Source organism: Aedes aegypti, chromosome 1 (assembly GCF_002204515.2).
Source record: "Aedes aegypti strain LVP_AGWG chromosome 1, AaegL5.0 Primary Assembly, whole genome shotgun sequence".
Taxonomy (NCBI): Eukaryota; Metazoa; Arthropoda; class Insecta; order Diptera; family Culicidae; genus Aedes; species Aedes aegypti.
The window spans coordinates 49,187,338-49,215,295 of NC_035107.1; the positions used below are offsets into that span (position 1 = coordinate 49,187,338).

A 27,958-nucleotide genomic window follows, 5' to 3' on the forward strand; every position below is an offset into this window, starting at 1 on the left:
AAAAGAAAAGTCGTATTTTCGGTCCGATCACCGAGCTGGCTGGTCGCTCGCGCGGTTCGTGTCGTGATTTTCTTTCCAGTTTTTCCCATTCTTTTGCACTTCATTTCGGTCCCGTCACCATCATCGCGCAGAGTATTGTGTGTTGTGTGCGATCCAGTAGGAATATTCCCGTCGAATGGGATTCGCGACAGGTTGGAAATTGAAGGCGGAAAGTGAAGAGATTGGAACGGGATCAGTTTGGGGCGCTGGAATCGCCCCATTTTGAGGTCAAAAGTGCAGTCAGAAGGCAGTAATAGAAGAAGAAGCTGGAGCACAAGAAAAAGAAGACGAAGAAGAAAGCATTACGAAGCAGACAGTGTATAGAGTAGAAAATCAGTAGGCGCTCTATCGCCAGACGTAAAAAACTCCATTTTTTCGCCGCTGTGTGTGTAGTTAGTTCTTCCTCTTTCACGCGGGTCCAAGCACACACAGACAAACACGCGTAGTCCATCCAGAGGAGTGCAGTAGGCTCCTGTTTGAGAGGCGCTTGTTTGTCCAAAAAAAAAGAAAAGAAAAAAGAAACTACGTCGACGAGTACTATCGTCCAGCCTACTACGACGATTACGGTGACGATAATCCAAGTGGGCGAAGACGGCGACAGACGGCCGTGGAGTCAGTGGCAAAAGTCGATCGTCAATCGCGGAGAGAAAGAGAGAGCCAAGTGCTCCTTAAGTGAATTGGAGCAGCAGGGAAAAGTGTCTTCCAAGTTCCAGCATTTTAATTGAGCACAATTGGCTACTAGATCGGAGACTGTATGTGAGGAGAAATTGATAATTTGCATGCGAGGACGGCTGCTAGCAATTATTATTGGCTGATCGAACGAGCTGCTGTTCGAAGAATCGACTGCACGTATACAAGCAAGTCGTCGTCGGGCATTAGATGAGGAGGCGGTCGCGAAGTCGCGAGGTGGCGGAGAAGGACGAAAGCGGAACAAAATGAAGCCATAACACCTACGTTTGCGTTTGCCATCTGCTCGGGAAAAAGCGACAAAAGGGCCAGTTCCGGCGGGAAAGTGGCCAGTTGCCACAGTGCAAAGGCTAGTTCCGTCCCGAAAGAGTCCCGTGACGGGTTCGGCCCAAAGCGGACAGTCACGGTTCAATCACAATATTTACATAACATTGTGTGACGGGTTTGTGTAGTGCTTTGGAAGCAAGGCAGGCAAGGATTGGATCTTACCAGTTCCAATTATTGTGTGTTGTTTTGTGAACGGTGGTGAATGTCTGTGTATGTGTGGGACCATACGGTGGTAGGAAAGTGCATTGGAAGCGAATAAGATACAGCGGAAAACTAATAAGAGAAGTGCTTTTGGAAGCGAAGATAATCGACCACTGAATGACATACAAATTTGTCGAGGTTTATTTGATTTCGTGAAGAGTGGGAAACCCGCAAGGAGATTGATTTGCGTCTTCGGTAGTCTTGGTGAAGGCAGATACGAAAATTACGTGTACAGAAAGAGATTTAGTGGCTGGATGCAAGAATTGCGTTGAACTACAATACAGAGCAGAAGAAGTAGTTTCCGATAGTTTCAATTTTATCGGACGGTGTAACTCGTCGGCTCCAAATGTGGATGAGCGACAAGCGGATGAGCAATTATTTTCTTAGTTTTCGTTCGGTTTTTCCCTTTTATTTGCACTCCAGTTCTGGCCGCATGTGTCTGCTACTACAATGCGAAAGCTAAGTGTCAATACGGGAGGCATGTCAAGACAATCCAAACAGGCACCTCAAGTGAAGAAGGTGATGCCACCGGCTGTTCCGGACGTTTACGGAAGAACGACAACCGGTGCCGGAGTGGTGGCAAGCTCACAGGCGGCTGCTTACGCAACTTCAGCGGCAGCCGGTAGCTCAGTGGACGACAACGGAGGTTTTATAATACAACAGGAAACGCCCTCGTCCCTGATGCTGCGCTACGATCATACGGATTTCGCCGATGATCAAGGAATTGATCTCACGCAGTCGCCCGGTCGCGACAGTCCAATCAGTCTGTCCGGGTCGGCTGGCTCCGGCTCGAGACACTCAACGGCGAGTTTAGACTCAGGACGGGCCTCCTCCTATCTAACAGGAGCATCCACATCTTCCAATCGCAGTGCCGGAGGCTACGGAACGCTCAACTCTCCGCGCTGTTCGGTTAGTTCATGTTCCATCGGCAGCGGTAATCGGCTAAGCAATCACTCCAATCGCAGCGATCATGACATTATATCAGAATGGCTCATGGAGGTTCATTTTCACGAGTATACTTATCTATTTCTCGAAGCGGGATACGATCTACCTACAATAGCACGAATGACACCGGAAGATCTTACGGCGATCGGTATCAAACAGCCGACGCATCGCGAACGACTGAAGCGACACATCGATGCGCTCAAATTACCTGATGCTTTGCCTAACTACGTCCCTGGTTCAATTGAGGAATGGCTACGATTGTTAAGACTCGAAGAGTACGTTCAACCACTATTGGCGCAAGGCTACGAAACAGTTAACGATGTCACGCAGCTGACGTGGGAAGATCTAGAAGATATCGGGATCGTAAAACTCGGCCATCAAAAAAAGATCTTACTCGCCATAAAGCGTGTGAAAGATATCATCAGCGGAAAACTGGGCGTCCCGGCATACGTAGGCGCAGCAATGCCGTTACCACAGCCAACGACCGCTGCCCTTCATTGTCAACCGATGCGTCCTCAGTTTGACGAGTCCCTAGAACCCAAACAGCTAACCTATTCAACCTTCATGCGGCAACCTGCCGTTCCCGGGGCAGATCCGTATTACTGTCAACAGCACCTTCCACAACAACCGATCTCTTACCCTCATGTCCATTTCGACGGTACCCAGGCAATTTATCGTCGTAGCTCGTACGATGACAGCGACATCACGCCCACTAATGAGATGTCATCGTTGATGAGCGGTGAGCATCATGGGACGGCAGCTAATGCCCCTATAAATCATCAGCAATACTACCAAGGTGGAGGAACGCTCCCTCGGCAGCATCAACGCAACAGCTACGGCGTCCGGTTAACACTATGTCAAACCCCTGCCAGCACCACTCAACGACAACGACCGATAGCGAAAATTGTAGCAAATAATCTTAAGCTGGCGCCAACGTCCGACGGTGGACCAGCTCCCCCTTACCCCAACCCCATCTCAATCGGTCACATAGAAAATGTGGAAATGGCCACCGCCGCCCTAGACGCCATGCATTTCTCCAATTACTCTTCCTTCAATCACCATCCGCTGAAATACAATCCCACGCCTCCTAGCCAACAACCGCAGCCAATCTACCACAATCAGATAATCCTCCAGCAACAGCAACAACAACAGCAGCAGCAACAATTCTACTCCAACTATGCCGGCCAGACGCACCAAACGACAGTCGAGATCCACAAAACGCAGCACGACAACAAGAGCAACTCCAGTCTGGAGTCGATCGATCAGATTCCGTTCGCCAACGAGAACGCCGGCACGATCAAGCAGCGATCGATGAACCGTTGCGGCGATCATCACCCAATGCAGCACATGCTATCCCATTCATCGTCTTCGACGTCGTCCTCTTCGTCGACGGGGTCGATCACGACGACCCTGGCCGGGTGTATTCAGCAGCTTTCGCCGCCACAAACCGATCCCCAAACACCTTCGTCCGTGTCCAATTGCTCAAAAACGCTGACTGGTAGCAGCAACAGTGGCAGCGTCAAAGGATCGGCCACCACTTCGCCGACCGCGGCGACATCGGGAGTTGTGGTTCAGCAGCAGGTCGGAGTCGTCGGGACGAACGTGCTGAACGACATCGGCAACATGTTGGCCAACCTGACGGACGAACTCGATGCCATGCTGGAGGAGGAGAACCGGGCCGGGATTAGCGATATAGAGTAAGTGTTTAGGGGGATAAAGGTAGACATAACCGAGGTGTGTCTACTACCATTTTTAACCCAATTTGTGGAACTTTGTGGCGTTCCACGCTCCCTTACTATATCCTCCTCTGGGTAGTTAAGCGGCAAGTGCTTGTAACTGTTTAATTTGAGTTTACCAGAGAATATTCTAATTTCACTTCTCCAAAACTATTAAAAAGATCAATAATCGTGACATAACCATATCAAATCTATTACTGCTTCGGTTTTAAACATAATAAAAACTGACAAAGTAAATTCGATCATTCTTTTGGAAACCAGGAAGAAAACGAAAGTGAACAATTTGTAATATAAATTAATTTTCATGCTATTTTACAATACGGGGGCGATTTGCATTTTTTTTTTGCGGAGGCGAGCGATGAACACTTGTTCGGCGTACAACGCGTCAATCGAAAACTTTCGCCAATCTGGTTCAATAACATCATGGATCATATTACCAATCTAAGGTGACTCCCAGATCTTTACCTTATCCTACTACCCTAACATCCTTCCCATGACAACTGTGGAGATGCAGAAGATTCTTCGGTCTCTAGTAACAATGGTTATCTAACTAACATTCCTTCTCTTCCCCGATGACCGTAAGGACGTAGCCGTTGCCGTTATTGACTTTTAAAATTTGAGCGCTCGATTTGTGCACATTGAGGAAAGGTAAGCTAATCCCAAGCACCATTCATTAAATCTCTATGCAACTTCGATTGCTCTGGTCTATAACGGAGTATTGTACGGTTATCTATGGTCATATTCCTACTCGATAAATAATAGTGGCGATTCTCACATCGGATGTTCTCATTCTTGTTTGGGATCTTTTTATTTAATTGATTTCATATGTAAACGATAAATAAAATTAACCATTTCCCATTCAATTCCTAGACGAATTTGTATCTTTTAGATACGCGTGTTTCAACCTAAGCTATAAGGCGGTTTTCAGTATCCAGTACTAGACTCTAATTTCTTAACACCGGCAGGGTGTCTACTACCTGTAATAACTGAAGGGAATTTTATTTAACCTGGAAAAAACCTGGAATTTTGATCACAATAAGGGAAATTATTATTAGGGGCCTTCCTTAGCCGAGTGGTTAGAGTCCGCGACTACAAAGCAAAGCCATGCTGAAGGTGTCTGGGTTCGATTCCCGGTCGGTCCAGGATCTTTTCGTAATGGAAATTTCCTTGACTTCCCTGGGCATAGAGTATCATCGTACCTGCCACACGATATACGAATGCAAATATGGCAACTTTGGCAAAGAAAGCTCTCAGTTAATAACTGTGGAAGTGCTCATAAGAACGCTAAGCTGAGAACCAGGCTCTGTCCCAGTGAGGGCGTTAATACCAAGTAGAAGAAGAAGAAGGGAAATTATTGTGAAGTAGTAATTCATGATAAAATATGTTCACGACAAAGGATTTTTCCGTCGAAACCCAGAGTAACCATTATTTGCCAGAAAATTCTCTTCAATCATCCAACAAAATTCGGCTGCGCCGCTATCAAAACGCTGTTTGAAGATCCTTTCGAGTATGAAAATTTATCGACTTACCAAAACATGATTGATGTTTTCAATATCTCTATATTTAATCAGTAAAGTTTTAACATATTTAACGTCGGTAGCCGGTTTTTTTTTTTGAGAATAGTCTTTATTTTTATTCAAGTCTTCAAAAAGTTTCTGTTTTTGATGGAAGGTTTCTGAAGTCTTTAATTTAACCAAGATGGTCTCAGAACCTTTTTTTTCTTTTTCTTGCTTGCATATAATTATGACACAAAATTTCTTCTCATATTTCTCAATTTCTTTAGGAATTTTAGTGGTTTCTTCAGGGATTTCATCTAAAATACGATCAAGAGCTAATACAAAGTTCTCTCCAGAAACTCTTTGAGAAATTCCTCTACCAAATCTTTCAATATTTTTTCAAAGGATGCTCAAAGGAGTTTTTCCAGAATTAGCTTCAGGAAATTTTAGAGCACTTCAACGTTACTACCTCCAGTAATTTTCTCAGAGTACTTTTTACAATTTTCCAAAGACTATCCTAGGATTTCCTCCAGGTATTTTTTCACCTTTCCACCGAATTCTCTAGTGGTTACGCTAAGAGACGCTAAGTTACAGATTTTTTTTTTCAAGAGAACCCGCGGAGGTTAATTCCAGAGTTTTTAGTAAAATTTGTTCAGGTTTTTTTTTTTCCAAGAAACCGGACACGATTTTCTATGCCATTTCATCTGAAGTTATTCCAAATAATTGCTCCAAAAATTCCTCGAGTGAATCTATTAAGAACATTTCTAATTTCCTTAAATTCGACCTGTGTTTCACTATTGAGTTTTCCTAGCTTTTTTTTCTAGGAACTTTTCCAGCATTTCATCCAAGGAAAACTGAAGTTATTCCAAACATTTTCAATGAATCACTCAAAGAATATACATGGAATATGCAAAAGATCATTTAAGGTTCCACACCAGTTATCACCTGGGAGGGAGGCACAGATACAACACACAAAATATTGAACAACACTTTTCCAAATTGCAAGAAAACTCCCGCTCACCAACGCCAATCAAGGCAGGCTTGGGAAAAATCGCTAGTTTTCTTTTGTTGTGCATCTTTGATCTTTCTGGACAAACTTGGAAAAAGGGCCATAGGTTTATGTGCATTTAATTTTAACTTTGATTGGAAAAATATGCGTGTTTCAATACTTTAAATTCGATGAAATTAAAAGGTGCTATCGTGCCATTGCTTTTGGGTTTGCAGGAATTGATTTTCAACCGATTGTTGTCAACTTTGTTGAAATGCAAAAATATGTTTTGATAAATTACGCGCTTTTTCATGTTTGTCCATTCTTTAAGATCCGGGCTCACAGTGACAGTTCGTGACAGCAGAATCTCGGCTCACTATGACGTACATAAATTTTGTATCGATTTCTCCCTCCTAGGTTAACACTACAGCATTTTTTTTCAAGAAATCTTCCGATCATTCCTACACATTTTTTAGGGATTTCTTCCTATGTTTTTCCAGAAGATCCATCACAAAACCCTGCAGAATATTATCTGGACAAATAATTGTTCATTTTATTTTCTTTTTTTTCAGTTATCTTAGCAATAATCTAGAGAACCTCGTAAAATTTCCCAAGAGTGAGTTCTTCTACGTCACGATATTGTTTCAATAATTACTCAGCTTTCTCGATAATTTCATTCACATTTCCTTGGAGAAATACGTGAAAAACTCCTGGAAGAATGCTTGATTTTTTTTTTGAAAACTTCCTTGAGAAATCTTTTAGAATTATTCAATGACAAAGAAATCTTAGGAGCGATCTCTGGAGTAATTCCTGAAGGTATTCTTAGAAAAATTTCTAGTTTAAATTTTAAAGAAAATTTGAAGGACAGTTTTGTAGAAAATCCTAGAACATCCTTGGAGGCATCTGCAGTAGTTTCTGGTTGAATATTCCAACATGTTTAAAACGGGAATCTTGAAAGGTGTTATCGCACCAACATCAAAGTAATCAATGGTGAAACGTCGACGCTGGAACCAATGAACGAGTATCATTAGTTAGAATGCCCAAAAAGAATGTGAATTCACTGAAATATTCACTATTCAACAACTTCTTATTTGTGGGAAACATGCCCCACCGTGGGCCGGACGATATGCCCCACTCTTGATGCCATCTATACCCGAGAAAGCTCTTTACAGGGTGTCCACTATCTGAAAAAAACCTGGAAAACCTGGAATTATCAGGGAATTTGATTCCACTTGGAAAAAAAACTGGAATTCTCAGGGAAATTCGGGCACAGTCAGGGATTTTTTTTGAATTGGTGATACATGGTAGAATATGTTCTTCTTGTGACACAAAATATCTCCAATCCAAACATTTTTCGGCTGCGCCACTATCAAAACGGTACAGTCGAATTTCGTTCGTTGCACTATCTTTAGGTGGGCTTCGTTTTAATTGGGCTCCCGTTAGGTGGGCTATAGCCCACTTAAAACGAAGACAAACGTCACTTTTTGACATAAATCTCGATTTATCAATGTTGGTAGTCCTGAATTTCTATTGTATTCGATAATTTGACAGCTGAAAACTCAGCCCGATTAGTGAAAGTCTTTCACTAGGTGGGCTACTGGTTTAGTGCAACGAACGAAAGTTGACTGTACTCGCGATGTTCAGTTCTTTATTTGTTTTTAATCATTTTTATTAATTCATTTTTCATAATTATGTTTAGTCAACGAAGCAGAACTTAAGATTGCCAAGTCGGTAAAGCAGGTACAGTTCCCAGTTTCAGTTGGGTTAATGAGCATATGAAACATGGTTGAAAACTTTCCTATTTTTTACATTTTTTTCGTCTATTCTACAATAATAATAAACTTTGTATGGAAAGAGCAAAATAGGTGCGAAAAATAATACATTTCTCAGGTAAGCAAGAGTCTATTTTTGATGTAAGGTCTCTAAAGTCTCTATTTTATTAAAAATAGCCTCTAAAGTAAGTTTTTTGCTTTATTTTGTTTTATGGTTATAGCGGTCATGCGACTCAAAGCTGTGGGGCCCAGATAGCCGTAGCGGTAAACGCGCAGCTATTCAGCAAGACCAAGCTGAGGGTCGTGGGTTCGAATCCCACCGGTCGAGAATCTCGACTTCCCAGGGCATAGAGTATCTTCGTACCTGCCACACGATATACGCATGCAAAAATGGTTATTGGCACAGTAAGCTCTCAGTTAATAACTGTGGAAGTGCTCATAAGAACACTAAGCTGAGAAGCAGGCTCTGTCCCAGTGGGGACGTAATGCCAGAAAGGGGACTCAAAGCTGAAGGGAGTCTATAGAAGCAAATGATGGAAACGAATAGGTGCATAGGCGTCGCAAGGGAGCGACAAGATTGAAAATTTTTAATTAGGTGGTGAAAATTGAGCAAGCCATTTTAAAGTCAGTAAGCATCGAAGCGTCCTGTATTTTGCCTAGCTTCTCTACTGGAAAAGGGTTGGCTCAAAGCTTTGAGCTTTGCTACCAACACAGGCAAAATACAGGAGGCTTCAATGTGCTCTTATACTGACGGCAATCAACCGAACGGTTCTATCGTTCGATGACTGATATTGGGAATTAACACGCAGTCAGAGATGGTTTTGTCAGGGAAATTTTTTGAACCCGAGTTCAGGGATTCTAGTCATTTTTCCAGAGATTCCTTCTGAGATCAGGGATGCTACCAGCGATTTTTCAAGAGTTGCTTAGAGGAATTTCTTCAGAATTTGGTCCAGAAATTCCTTGAGCACCCAAATGTTACTACCTCTAGTAATTTTCACAGAGATTACTCTGCTAAAATCGTATCGATTGGCCCAGAATTTCCTCCATATGTTTCATTCCCTGGTTCTTTCAGCAACCACTAGGAGATTGCCCACGAATTCTCTCACAAATGTTTACTCCAGAGCTTTTGAAAAAAAAAAAGTTTTGATATTTTTCCAAAAAACCCTACAACAATTCCTAATCCATTTTTTTTTCAATTATTTCAGGAATTTTCATAAGGATTATTTTAAAATTATTGTACGATTACTCTCAGGAATTGCTCCAAATCCAATTATCCAAGAATTCCATAATAAATTCAACCTGCTATTCCTCATAAGCTTCTCCAACAATTTCTCTGGATTCCCCATGGATTTTTTAAGACTTCATACTACAGCACCTGTTACTACTGCATCAATTATTACAGTCCGATCATTTATACATAAATTTCTTCAGGAATTGTGTCTGAATTTCTTCAAATTCATCAAGGTATACTTAAAATTCACTCAAGTTTCGTAATTTTCTTCAGATATTTCACGCGGATTTTTTTGAAATTTTCTCCACAACGATCAGAAAAATTTCCTTGACATTTTCCTGGAAACATTCCTTGATGAATGATTAGAAAATAAACTTTGGAGAATTCCTTTTGAATTTAAAAAAAAAGAACTTTTCAATTCTTACAGATGCTCTAAACGATAATGTTGGAGAAAGTCCCATCCCGGGTAAAGGAGAATTGCAAAAGAATAACAAAACGTACCATTAAAATGGAATGTTTGAATACCGTCGAAGGGGGTGACAATGGGTCTAGGGGGTGAGATTGGGTCAAAACGGAAGAATATGTTTTGTGAAATATTTCAGCTAATAACGCTGATATTACTAAAATTAATAATTCATATGTTAGGGAACATATTATTGCAACATAATTCATAACAATATACATTTTTAGAAATAGTAGTTTTTGTTTACTACATCAATAAACTTGCATGTTGAAACTAGATAAAATTAACAACATTAAATTTCTCCTGTACAAAGTATCACGCATGTACTCTAGCCTCTATCGTTGTATTAGTAGAATGTTGAAAGTCTTTTCATTACACATCACAGGTATTTTCCGGAATCTGTTTGATTTTCCCACAAAAAATCATTTTTTTTTTGTGCGATGTCTAAAACATTGAAAATGGGGGTGAGATTGGGTCAAGCAAGAACGATAGTAAATTAAATTCCAAGTCCACTTTTTTGACATTTTACGGTGCCGGGCGTTCTCTTTTTTCATTAAGATGTGTTTATTCTTTCTAAATACGGCATCTCTGAAACATCAAACAAGTCTACTTGAGTATTCCGTGCATTAAATAACAATACAACGCATTTTGACAACTTCTCAAACCAGCAACTGTGTTTCGTGCGCAGCAACATCGTAAATTTTTATCAAAAGGGTGTTTTTTTTTCTAAATTTGATTATTTATCAGTGTTTTCATATTATAGAAACATCTCACGGAAGTACAAATGAGTTGGATCGCTGAAATACTGGGATTATGACGTCAACTTCTGCCTGAAATTTATTGATCGTGGAATGCGCACCGAAATCTAACTATTTGCGAAGGTTTAAAATAATCACTGTTTCAGTACACCTTTGGGGAAACTGAATGGGCTTTATAGCAATGGGGATGAGACTTTGAAGACAATTTGAGGGAAAAACTAAGAAAATTTTTGTAAACTTGACGACAAATGTTGGGTTTACATATTTTTTTCTCATAGCTCTTCAATTTTCAGTATAATCTTTCTTTTAAGTGGGTTTATCATACTTGTGAAACATCTTAGATATCTTTTTGTCTTGTTTGCATCGTTTTTTGTCAATATTTTTCAGTTGTGACTGGTTTTGAAATCATATTCTCAAAAACAATTTATTTCAATTACAGTGACCCAATGTCACCCCCTCTATGGGGTGAGATTGGGTCATTTTTCATTTACTTGTGGTGCCGCTGTGAATAAATATTTGTCTTTAATTTTTTGAACAGTTGTTAATGTACAATCAAAGTACATACACACCAAATTTGAAGTTTATTGGAGTTAAATTGCGATAGTTATTCAAAAAATAAATCGCACATATCCCTTTTTGATCCATTGTCACCCCCAACGACGGTAGCAAAACTTGTACTTTGTTTGTTTGAAATATGAGATAAAATAACAAAAATAATAACTAAGTTTATATGGCATAAAAACTAAACAATATCATATAATGCCATTGTAATAACAAAATAATAGCAAAAATATAGGCAACCGTAAATAACAAAATATGTTATTATTTAGATATTGATAACAAAATAATAACTGAATAAGCTATTCACGAGTAGATCAAAATAATGGTAGTTTTGGTGTTTTGACTTTAATATCTAAATTTAGCATGATTGAAAAATAAACTTTTTGCTTTCCTGCAAAAAACATTTGCTTTTTGAATCTTCAATGAAAGTCACACGAATTGCAAAAAGAGCTATTATAGCAAAATTTGATGTTGGTTTGTTCTCATGAATTATTTAAAAAAAGTTTTCAAATATCAAAATAATAACATATTTTACTGTGATGGCGATGTGTGTTATTCTTTAGATATTTAATGTTTTAAATTTAAATTCAAATTTTACCATGATAGTATATTTTGTTATTGATAAGTAATTACATAACTTTCAAGTATAACATACCAATGACAAATTTTGCTATGATTGTATGTTTTGCTATTGATGAGATATTTATGTCATATATTAAAAACATAAGAATGGTTAAACTAGATATGATTGCAAAATTGGAACTTGGAACTTCCTTAAAAATGTAACGATTCCTGAAGGGAAATAATGCTTTGAAAAACTTCAGATTAAATTCATGGAGGTATCTAAAACGAAATTTTTGGAAGAATTGTTCAGAAAATTCGTGAAAAATCACAAGTCAAACCCCTGAAGAGGTCTGCGCGGTACTTCGTCAAATAAATTTACAACACAACAAGCAGTAATACTTGTTGTAATGTCACTTTGAGTTAAAAAAAAGACTTAGATATATTCTTAAAGCAATGTCTGTTCAAATGAGAGAGGAATGCTATTTTTTAAGTTGAATACTTTATTTTCTTCATAGCTGAGTGGTTAGAGTCCGCGGCTACAAAGCAAAGCCATGCTGAAGGTGTCTGGGTTCAATTCCCGGCCAGTCCAGGATCTTTTCGTAATGGAAATTTCCTGGACTTCCCTGGGCATAGAGTATAATCGTACCTGCCACACGATGTACGAATGCGAAAATGGTAACTTTGGCATAGAATGCTCTCAGTTAATAACTGTGGAAATGCTTATAAGAACACTAAGCTGAGAAGCAGGCTCTGTCCCAGTGGGGACGTTAATGCCAAGAAGAAAAAGAAGAGATGCTGACAGTCCTGGGGCATATAATCGTAGTCGCGCGTTGTACTTTGTACAACACAATTGGTTTTGCAAATATCCCAGGAGTCTGACCACTTAGAAAGATGACGTCTTCGGCAAAATTGTTCAGTAGCTTAAGGGCTATTATTATTATAGCCAAAAAATTCGAAATTCTACACATTCCGCTGTAAACAAACTCAATTTTCCACTTTTAGAACGTTTATTTTCCGGATTAACAAAACGACGAAAGTAAGATTCTCCACTTTTGCAACCTAACCGCTACTTTCGCCGCTCCATTGTATGGGAGACAAAGTGACTTAACTACGAATCAAAAAAAAAACACTACTTGAGTCGATTTTACACTGGTACAAAAACGTCGTAAGTAACTGATTGAAACGGCTTATTGTTTTGTCATATTTTTTTTTTGTGGGAAATGATAGAAACTACCTTGTGTTTTAACGCGAGCTGATTGCATGCAAAATTTAAGTGGTATACACGGTAAAAAAAAATTAAAAAAGGGGATTCATTTTAAAACAGTTTTTGAAGAAAGGTTGTGATTCTTCTTAATTAATTCTCAAAACCGTATGAAAATTACTTACGTCGATTTGAAAAAGCAATCGAGATACTGTTGAGTATTGTTCTTCAGAAGATTCTTGAGGAATACATTTTGGTTTGGTGTCGATAGATATCTTTGTTGCAAAATAATAGCATATGAATCACAACTGTTGTACAAAGTACAACAGCGCGACAGCCCGAAGGTTAAACAAGTTGTCAGATAATGAGCATTTTTTTGTTTTTTTTTGTTTATCTTTATTAACGAGATTTTTAGCCCTGGGCTAGTTCATCTCGGGGCCAACGGCTTTACTTCCTTTCCGAAAGAAGTCGTCACTGAAATTTTTTGTGACTATTTCGGGGATGGGATTCGATCCCAGGTCCTCGGCGTGAGAGGCGTGTGTTCTAACCACTATACCAGGTCCGTCCCCAATGAGCATATTGATATGTTTTTTTTTCTATTAGAGATAGTGCTGTTGACAGAGATATTTCCATTTTTTTTCTTAAGGGGGCATATTATACCAGGTTACCCTACTTCATTGCTAGCGCCCTTTTTAAATGAATTTTAAGGCAATTGTACTGTATGGCAATCGTGGTTCTGACGTATTTATGCCTAATGAGGTGTAATCAAATTAAACAATCACTTTTCTCCGATATAAAATATGCGATTACGGTGGTGCGATAACTTATGTTTTTATTAATGTTACCACTACATGCACACACTATGCACGTGGTATATCTTTCAAAACACTGGATAGCATTAAAACATACCCTATATGCAAAGCATTAATGATGCAGCAATAGGGTTTCTATGCAGTGGAAGTGCTTTTATTAGGCGTGTCTGCATGCGAAGTGCTATTATAATGCCTATATGCATTTCTGATGCTAAATTGAGACTTTTTATTAGTGCTTATAGTTACTTGGGGAGGGCGTGTTGACCCAATCAGAAGACCAACAGAAAAGTGTAAGTATGGTGGGAATCATCGTGTTATTTCGCCAAATTATTTCATCGGCAATTGACACAGTCTCTAAACATCTGTTTAATGCTCAAGGCTTGTAAGAGAGTTCGATTAATCATTTTCTAAATAATGATCGAAATGATCGGGAACGTTACATCAGAAATGTGCTTTTCACGTCTATTATCATATCTCCCTGTTGAGTTATTTACAATGTATAAAATTCTGGATAAAATAACCAATTTGACAAATCGTAGTAGATTTTCACGGCAATCAAGATTTTACACTATTACCGTATGTGCCATGAAATTATGGGCAACTGCAAGGAACTTGGAGGTCTTTATTTCGCATTTGATATTACCCCAGATACCCTAACTGTCTTATACCGCGTAGAACTTAGTTTTCGCGTTTAAACCTCGACCTCAATCAGTGCTCTCGCAAGCTTATCAACAATACAATGAACCCTTAACATGTTAATAGTAGAGGATGATATATCATCAGTGTCTACTTGGTTACCCCTTACGCTATCAGTAAACTATGGCAAATATTTGGCTTGGATTGATGCAGAGCCAAACAAATGTTTAACATTGCAATGATCTTGTCAAAGTTGAAACCGATGTTTGACTGTTGATTATTTCTTGGCCAAATATTTGCACATTTGACAAAGGATACTGATAGTTTTAGACTTAATACGTATTCACCGCTAACATAAATTGATTTTCAATAATTTTGACTGTACCAGTGTACCAGTTATGGCTATAGTGGTTCCTTATTTGGCCATATGCGAAATTCGGATAACTTTCACATTTTTTTATCTTTTTGAATGTTTTAGCTTCAAGATATATCTTTTATCTTACTGCTAAAACACAAAAAAACTTTTTTAAATGTTGAGACATTCAAGTTACCACGAATGGCGAAATAGTGAACCACTATGGCCATAAATGATACACCTACCCTAATTGGTTCAAAGAATTCTAACAGGAATTGCAAAAAGCAGTCATAATTGTTCCGCGTTTACAGAAATGCATTGTTTCCTGTGAAAACAGAATATAGATTCATCTCTATCTATACTGCCTGTATTCGTCGATAAATGTCGAGATAAGATCTAACTCGTATTGCCTTGAATGCCAAATGCCACATTATAATCACCGGCTTCCTGTGATAGCTTAAAACCTACACGTGGTACCTATACATATCGCATATGGGCTCCAACAACTGATCGTAACCTATCTGTTGCCCATTAAATTGCATTCCACGTCGAGCAGCCTGCATGCACTTATCTTGATGTAATCACTGCCGCTAGTTGACGGCTAGTTTTCTCCAGCTGCTAATCATAACCTAGTACACTGCCTGCTTATTTTTTATCGCAAACCCGTATGTCCTTGTCGAGATTACGCGAACGAACAGCAATTGCACGACATTTGCCCCATACGCCATGCCTGGTACACTTGCGATTTCTTTTCGCCTCTGTGTTGTTACTACAGGATATTTACTGTGTAAACATTTATATTTGCTTTGCACTTGGCCAACCGCCGACTTTTGGCTGGTCTCTCCATCGCCCCAAGAGAGAAGTCACGTCCGCACTGAAAATGAAGAATACAGTTTGAACCGAAAAAAAAAAATTAAATCGAGCTTTCCGCTCACGAATCACACCTCAAAACTGCCCATAAAAAACGACATTGGAGAGCGTCAGAATATGGGGGAGCTGCAAATGGAGGAACGTGGAGAAGGACAAGTAGGCGACGGAGGCGCGAAGAAGCGATAATGTATTTAGCAAATCTAAGCAGGCCGGTCGGGCGACCCTGATAAAAATAGTATAAAAATACAATAGGTTTTATTGTAGGTCCCATCCTTAGCCGAGTGGTTAAAGTCCGCGGCTACAAAGCAAATTCATGCTGAAGGTGTCTGGGTTCGATTCCGGTCGGTCCAGGATCTATTCGTAATGGAAATTTCCTTGACTTACCTGGGCATAGTGTATTATCTGCCACACGATATACGAATGCGAAAATGGCAATTTTGGCAAAGAAAGCTCTCAGTTATGGCCGGTACGCTGATCATAAGTACTGTGCAAAAGGATAGGACAAGGAACGGTCAAGGAATGATTCCTCTACCAAAATTACGTGAACTGTATGCTGCTGAGAAGTAAAGTTGATTTCATAACGTCGGTAACGCCTGCTGTACAAATCAAATGGAGCTTTTCCGTACGGAAAAATGTGCCGCTCAATTATTCTGCAAGTAAAAGTGACATTTCGCTCATAATGAATCAGCTGTCAGAATTACTTCGGTAAAAAGGAGAAATTTTACTTGAGCGCTTTACGTTTCAGGTGCATACTACGCATTAAGAAGTGCAGAAGTGCTCATTGAACACTAAGCTGAGAAGTAGGGTATGTCCCAGTGAGGATGTTAATGCCAAGAAGAAGAAGGTTGTATGGTTTTTAATTAGGCTCAACTATTAAATTAACTGTAATTTTTTACTCGGGAGCGACCGTCCGCCTAGTCAACGTGGAGCCACGTTTTTCAAGATTCCCAGATATACCTACGTAGAATAATCAAAGTTGATTACGAAAAAAAAAAAACGGTAACGCTAATCCACTTTGGAAAGAAAACGAATAGGTCACTTCAACACACTCAACGTTGCGGGCTGGCCGTTTGTTGGGTTTGTTGGTGGTGCACCGTCGTTTGATTGATTGGCCAACCATCATAGCACATCGTGGTCGTGGTCGCGTATCGAAACGCGCCGGTGAACCAATAAGCTCGGCGCGGACAGTAAATAATAAACATGTAAACAAATGCCAGCCTGCGCGTCACGTATAGAAGTAACCGTTGCACTTGGTGTACAGTCACCTCCTGTACTGAATATGGACACTAGGATGGCCCATAATGGTGAAGTTACAAAAAAATCTTAGATTGCGTTACTGAAACTTGTTCATTGGACCTTCAGAAGCTGCTGTGTGAATCTCTGCGGAGTCCGTCAACTTTACGAAATTGATTGATTTATCCTGGGACACCCTAACGTACACACATGAGTCGGATTTACGACCGATCTTGGAACTTGATCGCATTATGGGTGCTTCGTCGTGCTAGGATTAAGGTGCATCCATAACTCACGGCGATTCTCGTTCGTGGGAACGCGACACCAAGTCACGTCTTCCGTGGAAGACGCCTACAAGAAACTGTCGAAGGGATGATCGACGGGCGAGGCTGTCAGGCTTATCACGCTTGCTTGGCTTTTCGGTAAACAGATAGAAAAAAGGCTCAAGCGCACGTTCGCTGTAGATTACCGGCGATGCCCGGGCGGCTATGGATGAGCTCTCGAGAACTCTCTGCCTGCATCATCAAAGTAAGTTGTGCGGTGTTGCGTGATGAACAAAATCCAAAGAAGGCTTCACGTCGTACGTAGAATAGGGGAAAGACGAGAAGATCAACGCTCGCACCTCGTACCTCTTAGGTTGTGAGTGTTGGTGAGTGATAAGAGACTGTCGATTTCCAGGAAATATATACTACTGGTGCAATCGAAGTTACGACCGACGAAAGTGACCTGGACGAGTCCAAGTTTACTAGCGCGGCAATAGATAACGGTACCACCGGGTGATAAACGTGTTGATGTGAGCATGGGGCAAATTTTGAAGGTTTTCGTTGGAAATGAAATGAAATCTAGACAAATTCTTCATTTCTTATAACAAACCCATTCCTATTGTAATGTTGATGCAAGAAACCCATTTTCAGTTGTTCCTCAATCATTCTTCAATCATCAACAATAATTGTCTAATGGGGCCTTCCTTAGTCGAGTGGATGGAATCCGCGGCTTCAAAGCAAACCATGCCAAAGGTGTCTGGGTTCGATCCCCGGTTGGTCCAGGATCTTTTCGTAATCGAAATTTACTTGACTGGGCAGAGAGTATCATCGTGCTACCACACGATATACGAATGCGAAAATTACAACTTTTTCAAAGAAAGCTCTCAGGTAATAACTGTGAAAGAGCTCATTGAATACTAAGCTGAGCAGCAGGCTCCAGTCCCAGTGAGGACGTAATGCAAAGAAGAAGAGAAATTGTCTAATATCGGCCTTCACAACGTCATTTTGTGCGGCCTGCAAAGAGCCTTAAAACCCTTCTCATATCTGGCCCTTGTGGTGTACTATTAACTTAATGTTTGAATATTCCAAGATTGATTATAACAGCTTTGGATTCTTCAATTTTTAAGTTTTTTTTTTATATTGAAGATTCTTCACAGAAAATCTTACTGGATCATCTGGTGGGCTGCTCTCACAAATTCTTGAGTATGAATTTTATACACACTAAAATTTATAACATATGTTAGGCACATCTAAGGTTGATTAATAGCTCATAAATTTTATATAGTATTCTCACATAAATTTGATGGACAGATTCTAACCAAATGTAGAGCGAGATTTCACTTAATCTTTAGTAGGATTTCACAGCATTCTAGCCAGGGTTATAAACGAATCCATGATATTATCCTGGGAAATTTTCTCCCCAAATGAAATTAATAAATTTCTCACAGAATTCTGAGCAGGACAGACTTTTTCAGATTCTAGAACAGGATGTTATGATGAGTTTTTGGTTCTGAAGAAATCCTAAGGACAATTTTTACAGAATTCTGCGCTAGATTCTCCCATAACCCGGGAGTTCATTCGTACAAAACCCTGAAGAGGAATCTAAATAAATAAAAATGGAATGGTGTTTGTATGTCATGAAATGGCTTACGAATAGGTCAACGAGTTAGAATTTATCTTTCTTATGTTCATCAACGGTTCCGACGTGTTTGTGTGTATAAAAAACCCAAGATATTCACCGGAAAGTCGGAAAAACGAGCGTGAACGGATCTGTCATTTTGTATGGGATGATCCGTTGCGTTTTTCAACATCCTACTTGATGGCAAGACGAAGTTTGCCGGGATCACTAGTTTAAAATAATACTAGATGAGATTCTGACAGTATGAAAATGTAATTTTTTGCTCGAATTCTAAGAATTATTTCTCCAATTGTCAGAGACGAGCCAGCTCATGGCCAGAGTTGCTCGCTGTCACTATCAAAACTTGAAATCTGCTGATTTGTACAGGCTGACTGCGCTACAATTCGGAGCTGCCTACTTCATCACTAGTACATCGATGGCAGTAGACTATGAATATCACTGATGAATTAAGTTTAGCCTTCAGTTAAGCAAATAAAATGGTAATTTATCAATGCGATATTTTTAAGAGTGCTGCAGATGAATTAAAACTATGTGTTGGTCACTGAAAAACATCAATAACTTGGATAACTACCACATGATCACTCATTTTGCAGTGATTATGATCTAGAGAGCGCTGTCGCATCTCTTCTGTTGGTTGTCAAATCAAAGAGATATTGATAGCACGCAAGTGATATTGATTAGGGGGGTCTGTAGCCTTGAGGTTACGCTTTCGCTTCATAAGCGGAAGGTCATGGGTTCGATTCCCAGCCCCTCCACAAAAAAAACCGTCTAGCCACCAGAAGACGCCTCACGGAGGACCGTGCTTTGGGGGAGCACATCCATCCTCCGTCAGTATCAGATGGTGACTGAGACAAACTGACCCTCTTCGCAGGCAGCTAGCCTCACTAACAAAAGAGCTCTCTCCTACCTGCTCGGTGTGAGAGTAAAAGAGTAGGAGAGAGTAAAAATAAGATGTAAATATAGATAAGTTGAAAATAGATCTCTAGAAAGATTCGCGAATTAGGCGAAACTGACAAAATGTACACAATTTAGGAAACTATAGCGGTGTAATTGTAGCTTGATTGTCTATTCACTGCACTTGAACTTTTCCCCTTTCGATAATTTAACTATTCAAAAAACGCAAATTTGTAGAAGACGAAACTTCACCTCATGCAAAACCACACACTGTATTGATTACGCCTGTGTTTTTGTTTATCAAAGTGATGGGCGCAACTGAAATCGAAATCAAAACACGGCGAGAGTAAACGGCGACACTGCAAAACATAAACAAGGCGTACATGGCGGGCTTAATTGAAACCAGAATGAAAACACGGCGCAAAAGTAATAGGCGACACTGAAAATAATATCGATTACAGGCTCATAACATTGGGCGATACTAGCATTCCTGAGTGCGTTTAAGGCGAAACTTTATAATATTTTTTTATTACGAAATAGCTAGGAAAAATGAAGGAGATGTGTGTGGTATTGATGGGGATTTTGGAACTAGGTTTATGAAATGTGTATTAAAGTTGGAGTATATTTTCTCCAATTGGGATTAAAAATTGCACATGAAAATTTCATTGTTTATTTTCTCATTGTTATTGATTTGTCAGATAGGCCCTTATCGCGAATCCCTCTCGATCTGTATCGGTAAAGAAGAAGCTACAGATCAACTGATTCCGGCACAGTAGTGGCCACGAGCACAGAGTGCCTTAAAAAAAAAAAGAAAAAGTGATATTGATAGTTTTAGAACATCAGCTATCGACTAGCAACTCCGCTCAGGGGTAAAAGGCTTCATATTAAAGAAGAAGATTTTCTTCAAATGGAAATTGTTATGATTTCTACTTGATTTGGCAAAAAAAATGTTGCTAAAACAAAAACAATTTGTCTACCTTACAATATTATTTTTGAAAATTGGCCCGCGATTCAAAAAAATTGGACACGCCTGGTCTAATAGCTACCGTCCCTACTTACTAAGCAAAAGATTAGTAGTATTAAATCCAAGGATATCTTATTGAGTAATAGCCTGAACGTTACCAAACGCATCCTATGGCTAATATCTTTTCACTAATCACATCCATCTTCCCCTAAACCTTATGGGAGGATGCAGAAGTTTTTGAAACTCTGTTATGTTAATATCCTAGCGGACATTTCCAGGTGGCTTTCGGGTAATGGAGTATGCGTTATTCCTATCTCGTAGTCCCAAATTTCTGTTTTTGAGTCACTATGCTCATTAAGTTCTTAAGGAACGGACCCACTATAATAAAGCCAATAGTAGAGGTCTGTACACACTAAGCGCTTACGGTGAATTTCACCGTAATCTCAACAGCTGAACAGTTCGGTGAAATAAAACACCGTAATTCCGTCGAAATTTTACGGATTCCGGTGATTTTTCACCGAATACTGTAAAAATTTACCGTACTCCGTTAATTTATTTCACCGAACTGTTCAGCTGTTGAGATTTTTACAGGAATCCGTAAAATAATTTGAGTGTGTAGATTAGGTCACAGCTATATTTTCCATTTCTTGAATGAAAGCCTCTAATGTTTTTATGGCATATGAGTAGTATAGAACACAAGGAAAAAATGTGCCTAATTTTTTAGTTTATTTTAGCCCAAAATCTCTTGGTGTTCTCTTTCTTCCACACGAATGTTGTCAAAAATAGAGAGAGCCGCATCTAACCCATGGTGGTACTTTGGCCCAATGAGCCAAATTTGGGTAAATGCAACTTTTCTAATGCTTGGGTTGAAAGAACTCAATTTTGCATTAAAATAACCCAAAATTTAGTATATTTTTTTTTTAAATAGTGTTAAAGGCATACTACCTAGTGGGGGCCTTGGAAATTTAGCTAAAATTTTGTAATTGGGCTCAACTACGGAATTGCGTTGAAACAACCCTAAATTGAGTTGAATCCAGTATCCGTGTAGTTTTCTCTCTTTTAGGAGTTTTGAGGAATATTTATAGATATTGCTTTTGTAGCAGCCTGATGATGATGAAACAATGTACTGAGCAAGGTTTTCAAGCCTATAAAAATCCAAGTCTTATTTTTACATTAAAATATTTCATTAAAATTCACTGGTTGGTGATAATAAAAACCTTACCTAGAATCAGCAAATAATTATCGAGACCTCAGTTATTGGATTCTCGCAAACCGTTCACCGAGATCCATTGTCGCATTTAAGTAAATATGTCTTAAATTAATCAAGCCTTCATCCTTTACGCAAAGTTCTTGATATTTTTAGAGATGTTTCTAAAGTTTTATTGATAGCCTTTGTTGTCTTAGAACAAATTTTTGACCAGTTCAAAATGCAGCTCGTTCTACTGTTATACACTGAGCAGTAATTTCTACCAGTAGATATAGTATTTAATCAAGTCATACAATAGGAAAGTCTCAACGAATTTTATTTCTCAAGGTATACATTGTTATAAGGGCCGAATTTCCAAATGTTGGGGCCCGGGGCCACAGTTTTGTGGGGGCTTTTTCTTTCTGATTTCTTTCTGACAAAATAGACTGGAATGTTTTGTCATGTTCTGGTTGAGGTTCCTAAAATTCCGTTTTGAGCTCTTTAAACCACTATGGGCGATCAGGTGGCCAATAATCGAAAAAATTACTTGTTCTGATAGGTTTTTCTTGTACATCATTCCATAGTAAACACTTCTATTAAGTTAATCCTGGAATATCAGGGCAAGATCTTTTATATTTTAATTGATACAGTATGTCAAAGTTAGAGTTTTTAAGAAAAATGAAAAATTCAGTGCAAACACAAGGTACATATTGAATGCAGTATACTGCATAATCGTAATATTTGATACAGATGTTTATACATTGTCAGAAAGCTTATTCAAAAAACTTTACACATCCTATACTTTTTTGTCCCAAGTTGTCCCAGGCTAAAATTTATTTCTAAGGGTACTCTGAGATGTAAACTATAGGATCGTGAAGAATTTAGTTGCACAAATTTGCACTTTTTTAATTTAGGGCTTTTTGAATTTCGATAATTTTAACCATTTTCTATTAAAAACAGCTAAAAATAATTCAGAGAATAACTGAATATCGCTAAATCATTCATATCATCATTTATATGTACGTGCTATCATTTATAATGGTTTGCACAACGCTTATCGCATAAATCCCCTATATGCATCATTAGTAACAAAACTTATTATTTCGCTATAGGCCCTATTCAGAAATAAGTCTCAAAAACTTGTTTTTGAAAATAAAACATCAACTTTGTATCAGAAAACTCATAAATAAGACATGAGATGGAAAAATATTTTTGGCCGCCAGTCTGTATGGAAACCGCCCATAGTGCAAACTAGAGGGTCTTGTTCCAGGAATCCCAGAATTTCCCGAAATTGTTTATTGAACTAGAAAATTATGGCACAAAAGAAACGGCATGCTGTTCTGGTGGCTAATAGCGCTTGAATGTCTTTCCGTTATTGCTTTTAGCTTCCTTAATAAGGGCTTGATTGAGATTATACGGGCTTTTGCGCATGAAATTGTATTCCTTTAAAAGTACACTATTGACGTTGTTTCCAATTGATTTTTGAAAACTGAAAAAATGAAACTTAATAAATAAAATTTTAGGAACATTTTAGTGTTTTTTTTATGTATGCGTGTGTATTTCAAGTAGACAAATATATAGCCTAATTAATTTTGGAATCCATAGTCAAATTTATCTGCATAACAATGTCTCGATTAGCATTTTTTGAAGTAATTCAATAGTAATCGTAGGTTGAGATGGTGGGGCAGAATAAAATGCAAATTTTGAATAATATGTCAATAAATTTCACCAGGTTTTTCTACGTATAAAATTGTCTCAATTGTCAACCCTTATGTTTTGTTAATTCACGTTTAACTATATTTAATTTTTAATCTTGCCATTTTATTTTCTCGCAACCGTTTGAACTTGCCACACCATGTCTTACACTTATCTTGGTCTGGCATCGGATGTAAAATAGTTACATGAATAACACTGAGGATCGATTTTGATAGCTTTTGCGGTCAAATTTAAGAATGATTGGTACCACCTATTCTTTACGCACCAAGATTAAAATTTAATTCAAATTTACTGTTATCGATAACGTTGAATGCAAATGAATAGGCTAAGGTTAATAGGTGAAATATTGATGAATGAAATCAAAGATTTACTTTGACTTTGCTTCAAAATCTACTTCGACCGCTCTTAACTTATTTCAGGAAAAATTGGTTTTATCCCGGGATCCCTGGATTTCCCAGGATTTTGAAAAACAAAATTCCGAATCCCGTGATTTTTTCGAGGCCGGGAAACAAGACCCTCTACTTCCAACCCGTCATAAATGTAACATATGGTCAATGCTATGTTGACGAATCAAAGTTGAGTTCTATGTCTGGCAAACGCCAGTTTTGAGTTTTTCAAAATAGATTTTGCAAAATTTAATCTCACTTTTATTCGTCAATAGGTTAGGTACCACAAAAAATACAATAACATTCAAACCATTAACAGTGAAGTTTTCCCAACTTTGGCAATGACCTTATTTTGATTGAATGGCTGGCTTTTGCAATGTAATTGCCACAGTGTGACCACACTAACTTGAAGGTAATTATAAAACGAAGCCAAACCTCGAATGTTTGAGAGCATAAATCTAAAGAAGTAAATAACGCTCTGCGCATAGTATTCGATCGGTGTCGATTGACAGACAGGACTAGATGATGTTTTTGCGTTCTAAAGATACGTTAAGGGCTCCATCTTATTCAATATTTCTTCGAACATATTTTGATATGTATTGGAGATGCACCGTGCACCCCCGCTAATTTGAACAGTACCTCATGCAAATTATCGGGGTTCATTTCTAATTTGAACTTCTAGTCGCCCTACGAACAACAGAAAATCATGCTTCAAGCGTGCACTGGAATGAGGGCGTAAGTCGCATGATCAATTTCTCTTCATCGATCCTCTCTTATGTTAATAAAGACGACAAGATGCAGGTTTGTCAGCATTTTTTTTTTCACTTGACTTCTGGTTACCTCTTTTGGCTGATTTGTTTTGCCCCTACGTTTCATTCGACACACGGAGAAAATGTAGTACTGAAAAGTGAGTTTATTCCGCTCAATGTTAGTGCGGAAACCTGATTTTGAATAGTTGTTTTCATTTGCAGCCATACGAAAAAATACCTACTAGCTAAGTTTTTTTCAGTCAACCGGCAGCTCAAATAACTTAACTTCCAGTACTATTCCACTTACTCAAATTTGAGGTAACGCAAAAACGATAGGTTTTTCGATCATTTCGCTATTTGCTTTCTGAGAACAGTAAAAGGAGCTAGTGAAATAGAAAGAGAATAATAACTCAAAAATAAGTTAAAAAAATACTCAAATATAGGTTTTCTGTTTTCTCCGTGCAGCGTCCCATTTCACCAAAGACAAATTAAAGACCTTCATGTTCCTTGCTGTTGCCCAAAATTTTATGTCTCATAAGGTAATCTAGAATGCCGTGAAAAGTGTACTGCGATCTGTCAAACTTGGTTACCTTTTGCACTACCGAGGGACCAAATGCAGTACTAGAAGTGGCACCCAATTTGAGCCCGAGTGGGACGGACCTGATTTCACTTTACTCCGTTCCATGGCTGAATGACGTTTGCACCATTTTTAGAACGATGTCCAAATTTGCGGAGTACAAATTAAAAAGTGTTCAGATTAAATGTGGTCAACCCAACGGGAGTACCCGGTCTCATCAAATAGATAACTTCAGGAATTTGTTCTGTGTGTTATCTACAAGAATGGGACAAATATATTGCACAAGACATAAACGCTTTAGAATTATTTAGATTTTAAGAACAAGGATGATAGTCTTCGTCAGAATGTAGAGAGAAAACCAAATCCCTTTCATTAAGATTTGAACATGTTGTTTCAGTTCTTTTCTTTAAGTAAATATATTAATCATTTTCTGTCCAGATTTTTGGGGGTCCCTGAAATGTAGGGCCGTAAAAACGGCCTTGCTTGTTATGTATTTTCAAATCAGAAATGCATTCGATATTAAAATTCAATAAGGTGATTTGCAAAAGGAGGCCTAAAAATAGCCGCAGATGTACTTAATTTCCACCAAAAAAAAAGTTCTTATACAAATTCTTCTACAAAAGGCTTGTATAAACTTCACCAGAGAAAACACTAATTATTGCGCATTTCTTTCACCACTGGACTATCGCAGAAGTTTTTACAAGTGCCGCGGAAACGCTAATAAAAGTGCGCAATTGCATCAAATCGGATAGGTGTCTTCGGGGGACTTATTCTTCGTAAATCAAAGAATAAGTGCTCTGAAGACACTAACAGGATTCAATGCAATCCCGCACTTTTATTTACATTTTCGCAAATATGAGGCCGCACTTCGCAGTCCAGCAGTGAAAGAAATACACAATATTTAAGTTTAAAGTGAACTGACTTTGTCTCGTTTTTGAACCGATTTTCCCAAAATATAAATTTCAAACTAAAGTTGAAAAATCATGAAAATGTATCATGAACAACATTATAAATAAAATAGCTTTTTTTATGAGCGCTAATGGCCGCCACCAGTAAGTTCGCTTTCTGATAGCGACCAAGCGATCTAACGTTTCACTTAGGTCATTTGGCATTGAAAACATGAGATCGATCATTAACTGAGCAAATTAGGCTGAAATATCGAGCTACGGAATGAAAATTTAAAACAAATTATCACTATCTCCGATGGTGAGCCATTTTTTTTGAATCCGGTACCAGTGAATTGGAACTCAAGTAAAAATAGAGCAAATGCCAAAATCTAAAAAGCAGTTTTATGCTTTAAAATCCTAGTGTTTTTTTTCGATTTGGCGATTTTGAAGCCGAAAACTAATTTTTCAGTTTTAACATTTTGCTCCACCTTGTTGGGGTTTATTCATAAACTTCATAACTCCAGGGATTTCCGCAGAAGATTTTCAAAATAAAATTGTATGTACATTCCTTCTCTAGCAGTGATTTTGACTTTTAAACAGTTTTAGGTTCTATAACACTTAAAACAACATATTTAAACTTAAAATGTTCTTGGGCTTATCACGGGAGCTTCTGTTGGTTTCAAAAAGAAAACTGCGTAAGTTGAAAGGAAAATGGGATTCGAGAAATTTTACAACAGAATACCAAAACAAAATGCCTAACGTAAGTTGATACTGTTTTAGCAATAGGTTATTCGGCTACATCTCTTAAAAATGCACCAAAAACTATGCGTCCATTCTCAGTTACAAGCACTTGACCTTAATTAAATTCCATAAATTTAAACGAATTTCAATATCTAATCGTCTTTTTGTTTCTAGGTAAAACGAAACATAAATTCACAATTGCAAAGCCGGCTGGGAGCTGATTCGTTGCTTGTTGTGCACCAGACTAGCAGCTCAACTCAACCAGGAAAAGAAAGAAATCAAAACAACAATAGTGAACTGACGACCGACCAAGTAATGGCGACCATGAATGACGAATAGGCTATGCAATGTCGTCAGCCTACTGTGGTTGGTTGATTGTGAAGCTGCAGTTGAGCGTACTTTCTGCAGCAACAACAATAACAACAGGAAGCCGGCAGCATTTAGCGGCGACGAAGAAAAGTGAAGAATAGGTTCATTTAGCAAAATTGACCGAAGTTACGGAAGTTTTTCCTGTTTGGGTTCATTCAAATATTACGTAACGCAAAATTTTCCAATTTTAGACCCCCTCCCTCCCCCACGTAACAGCTTTTGTATGGAAAATTTAAAAATTTTGTATGGACCGTAACACTATGTCAGACCCCCTCCCTCCCCCTATTGCGTTACGTAATATTTGAACGATCCCTTTTTAATTTGTTTACACCCCAAGAATTCCTCCGGAGTGCAGCCAGAGCCGAGCGTCACTGGGAGCGAACTGCAAATCTACTTAAAAGCTGTTTCGAGCCATGTTCGACGAGCCTCCTAATTGAGTTATCGGTAAACGATTTTGTCTCCTGCGTGTGTTTCTCGGGCGATAGGTTGCGTGGGACGAGGGGGTGGAAAGACGACTCCCGTACCCGTATCGGTTCGAGGAACTATAACTAAATTTTCAGTCTTTATAGATTGGAACGGATGAGGCGGAAAATTGCCAAACATCTCCATCGCATAGACCCACGAATGGATATGGCGAATCGAGGATAATCGATTTGCGTAACGGTGCGGCGGCCACCTGGTGGCGTTGCTCGGTAGCTCACGCGTCGGTTTG

The 27,958-nt window shown here is 38.8% G+C and overlaps 1 protein-coding gene across 1 annotated transcript; it reads left to right on the forward strand.

Annotated features, from left to right (window-relative positions):
• LOC5569483 lies at window positions 1–27,380 on the forward strand. Its single transcript, XM_001658518.2, has 3 exons — window positions 1–191; window positions 1,678–3,896; window positions 27,052–27,380. The coding sequence occupies exons 2-3, from the start codon at window positions 1,705–1,707 to the stop codon at window positions 27,053–27,055; spliced, it is 2,196 nt and encodes a 731-aa protein (XP_001658568.1). The 5' UTR covers window positions 1–191; window positions 1,678–1,704; the 3' UTR covers window positions 27,056–27,380.
• The last annotated feature ends 578 nt before the right edge of the window (window positions 27,381–27,958 follow it).

Bases quoted from the DNA above. Each gene is read 5' to 3' on its own strand.
- LOC5569483 (XM_001658518.2), top strand. From the start codon at position 1,705: ATGCGAAAGCTAAGTGTCAATACGGGAGGCATGTCAAGACAATCCAAA.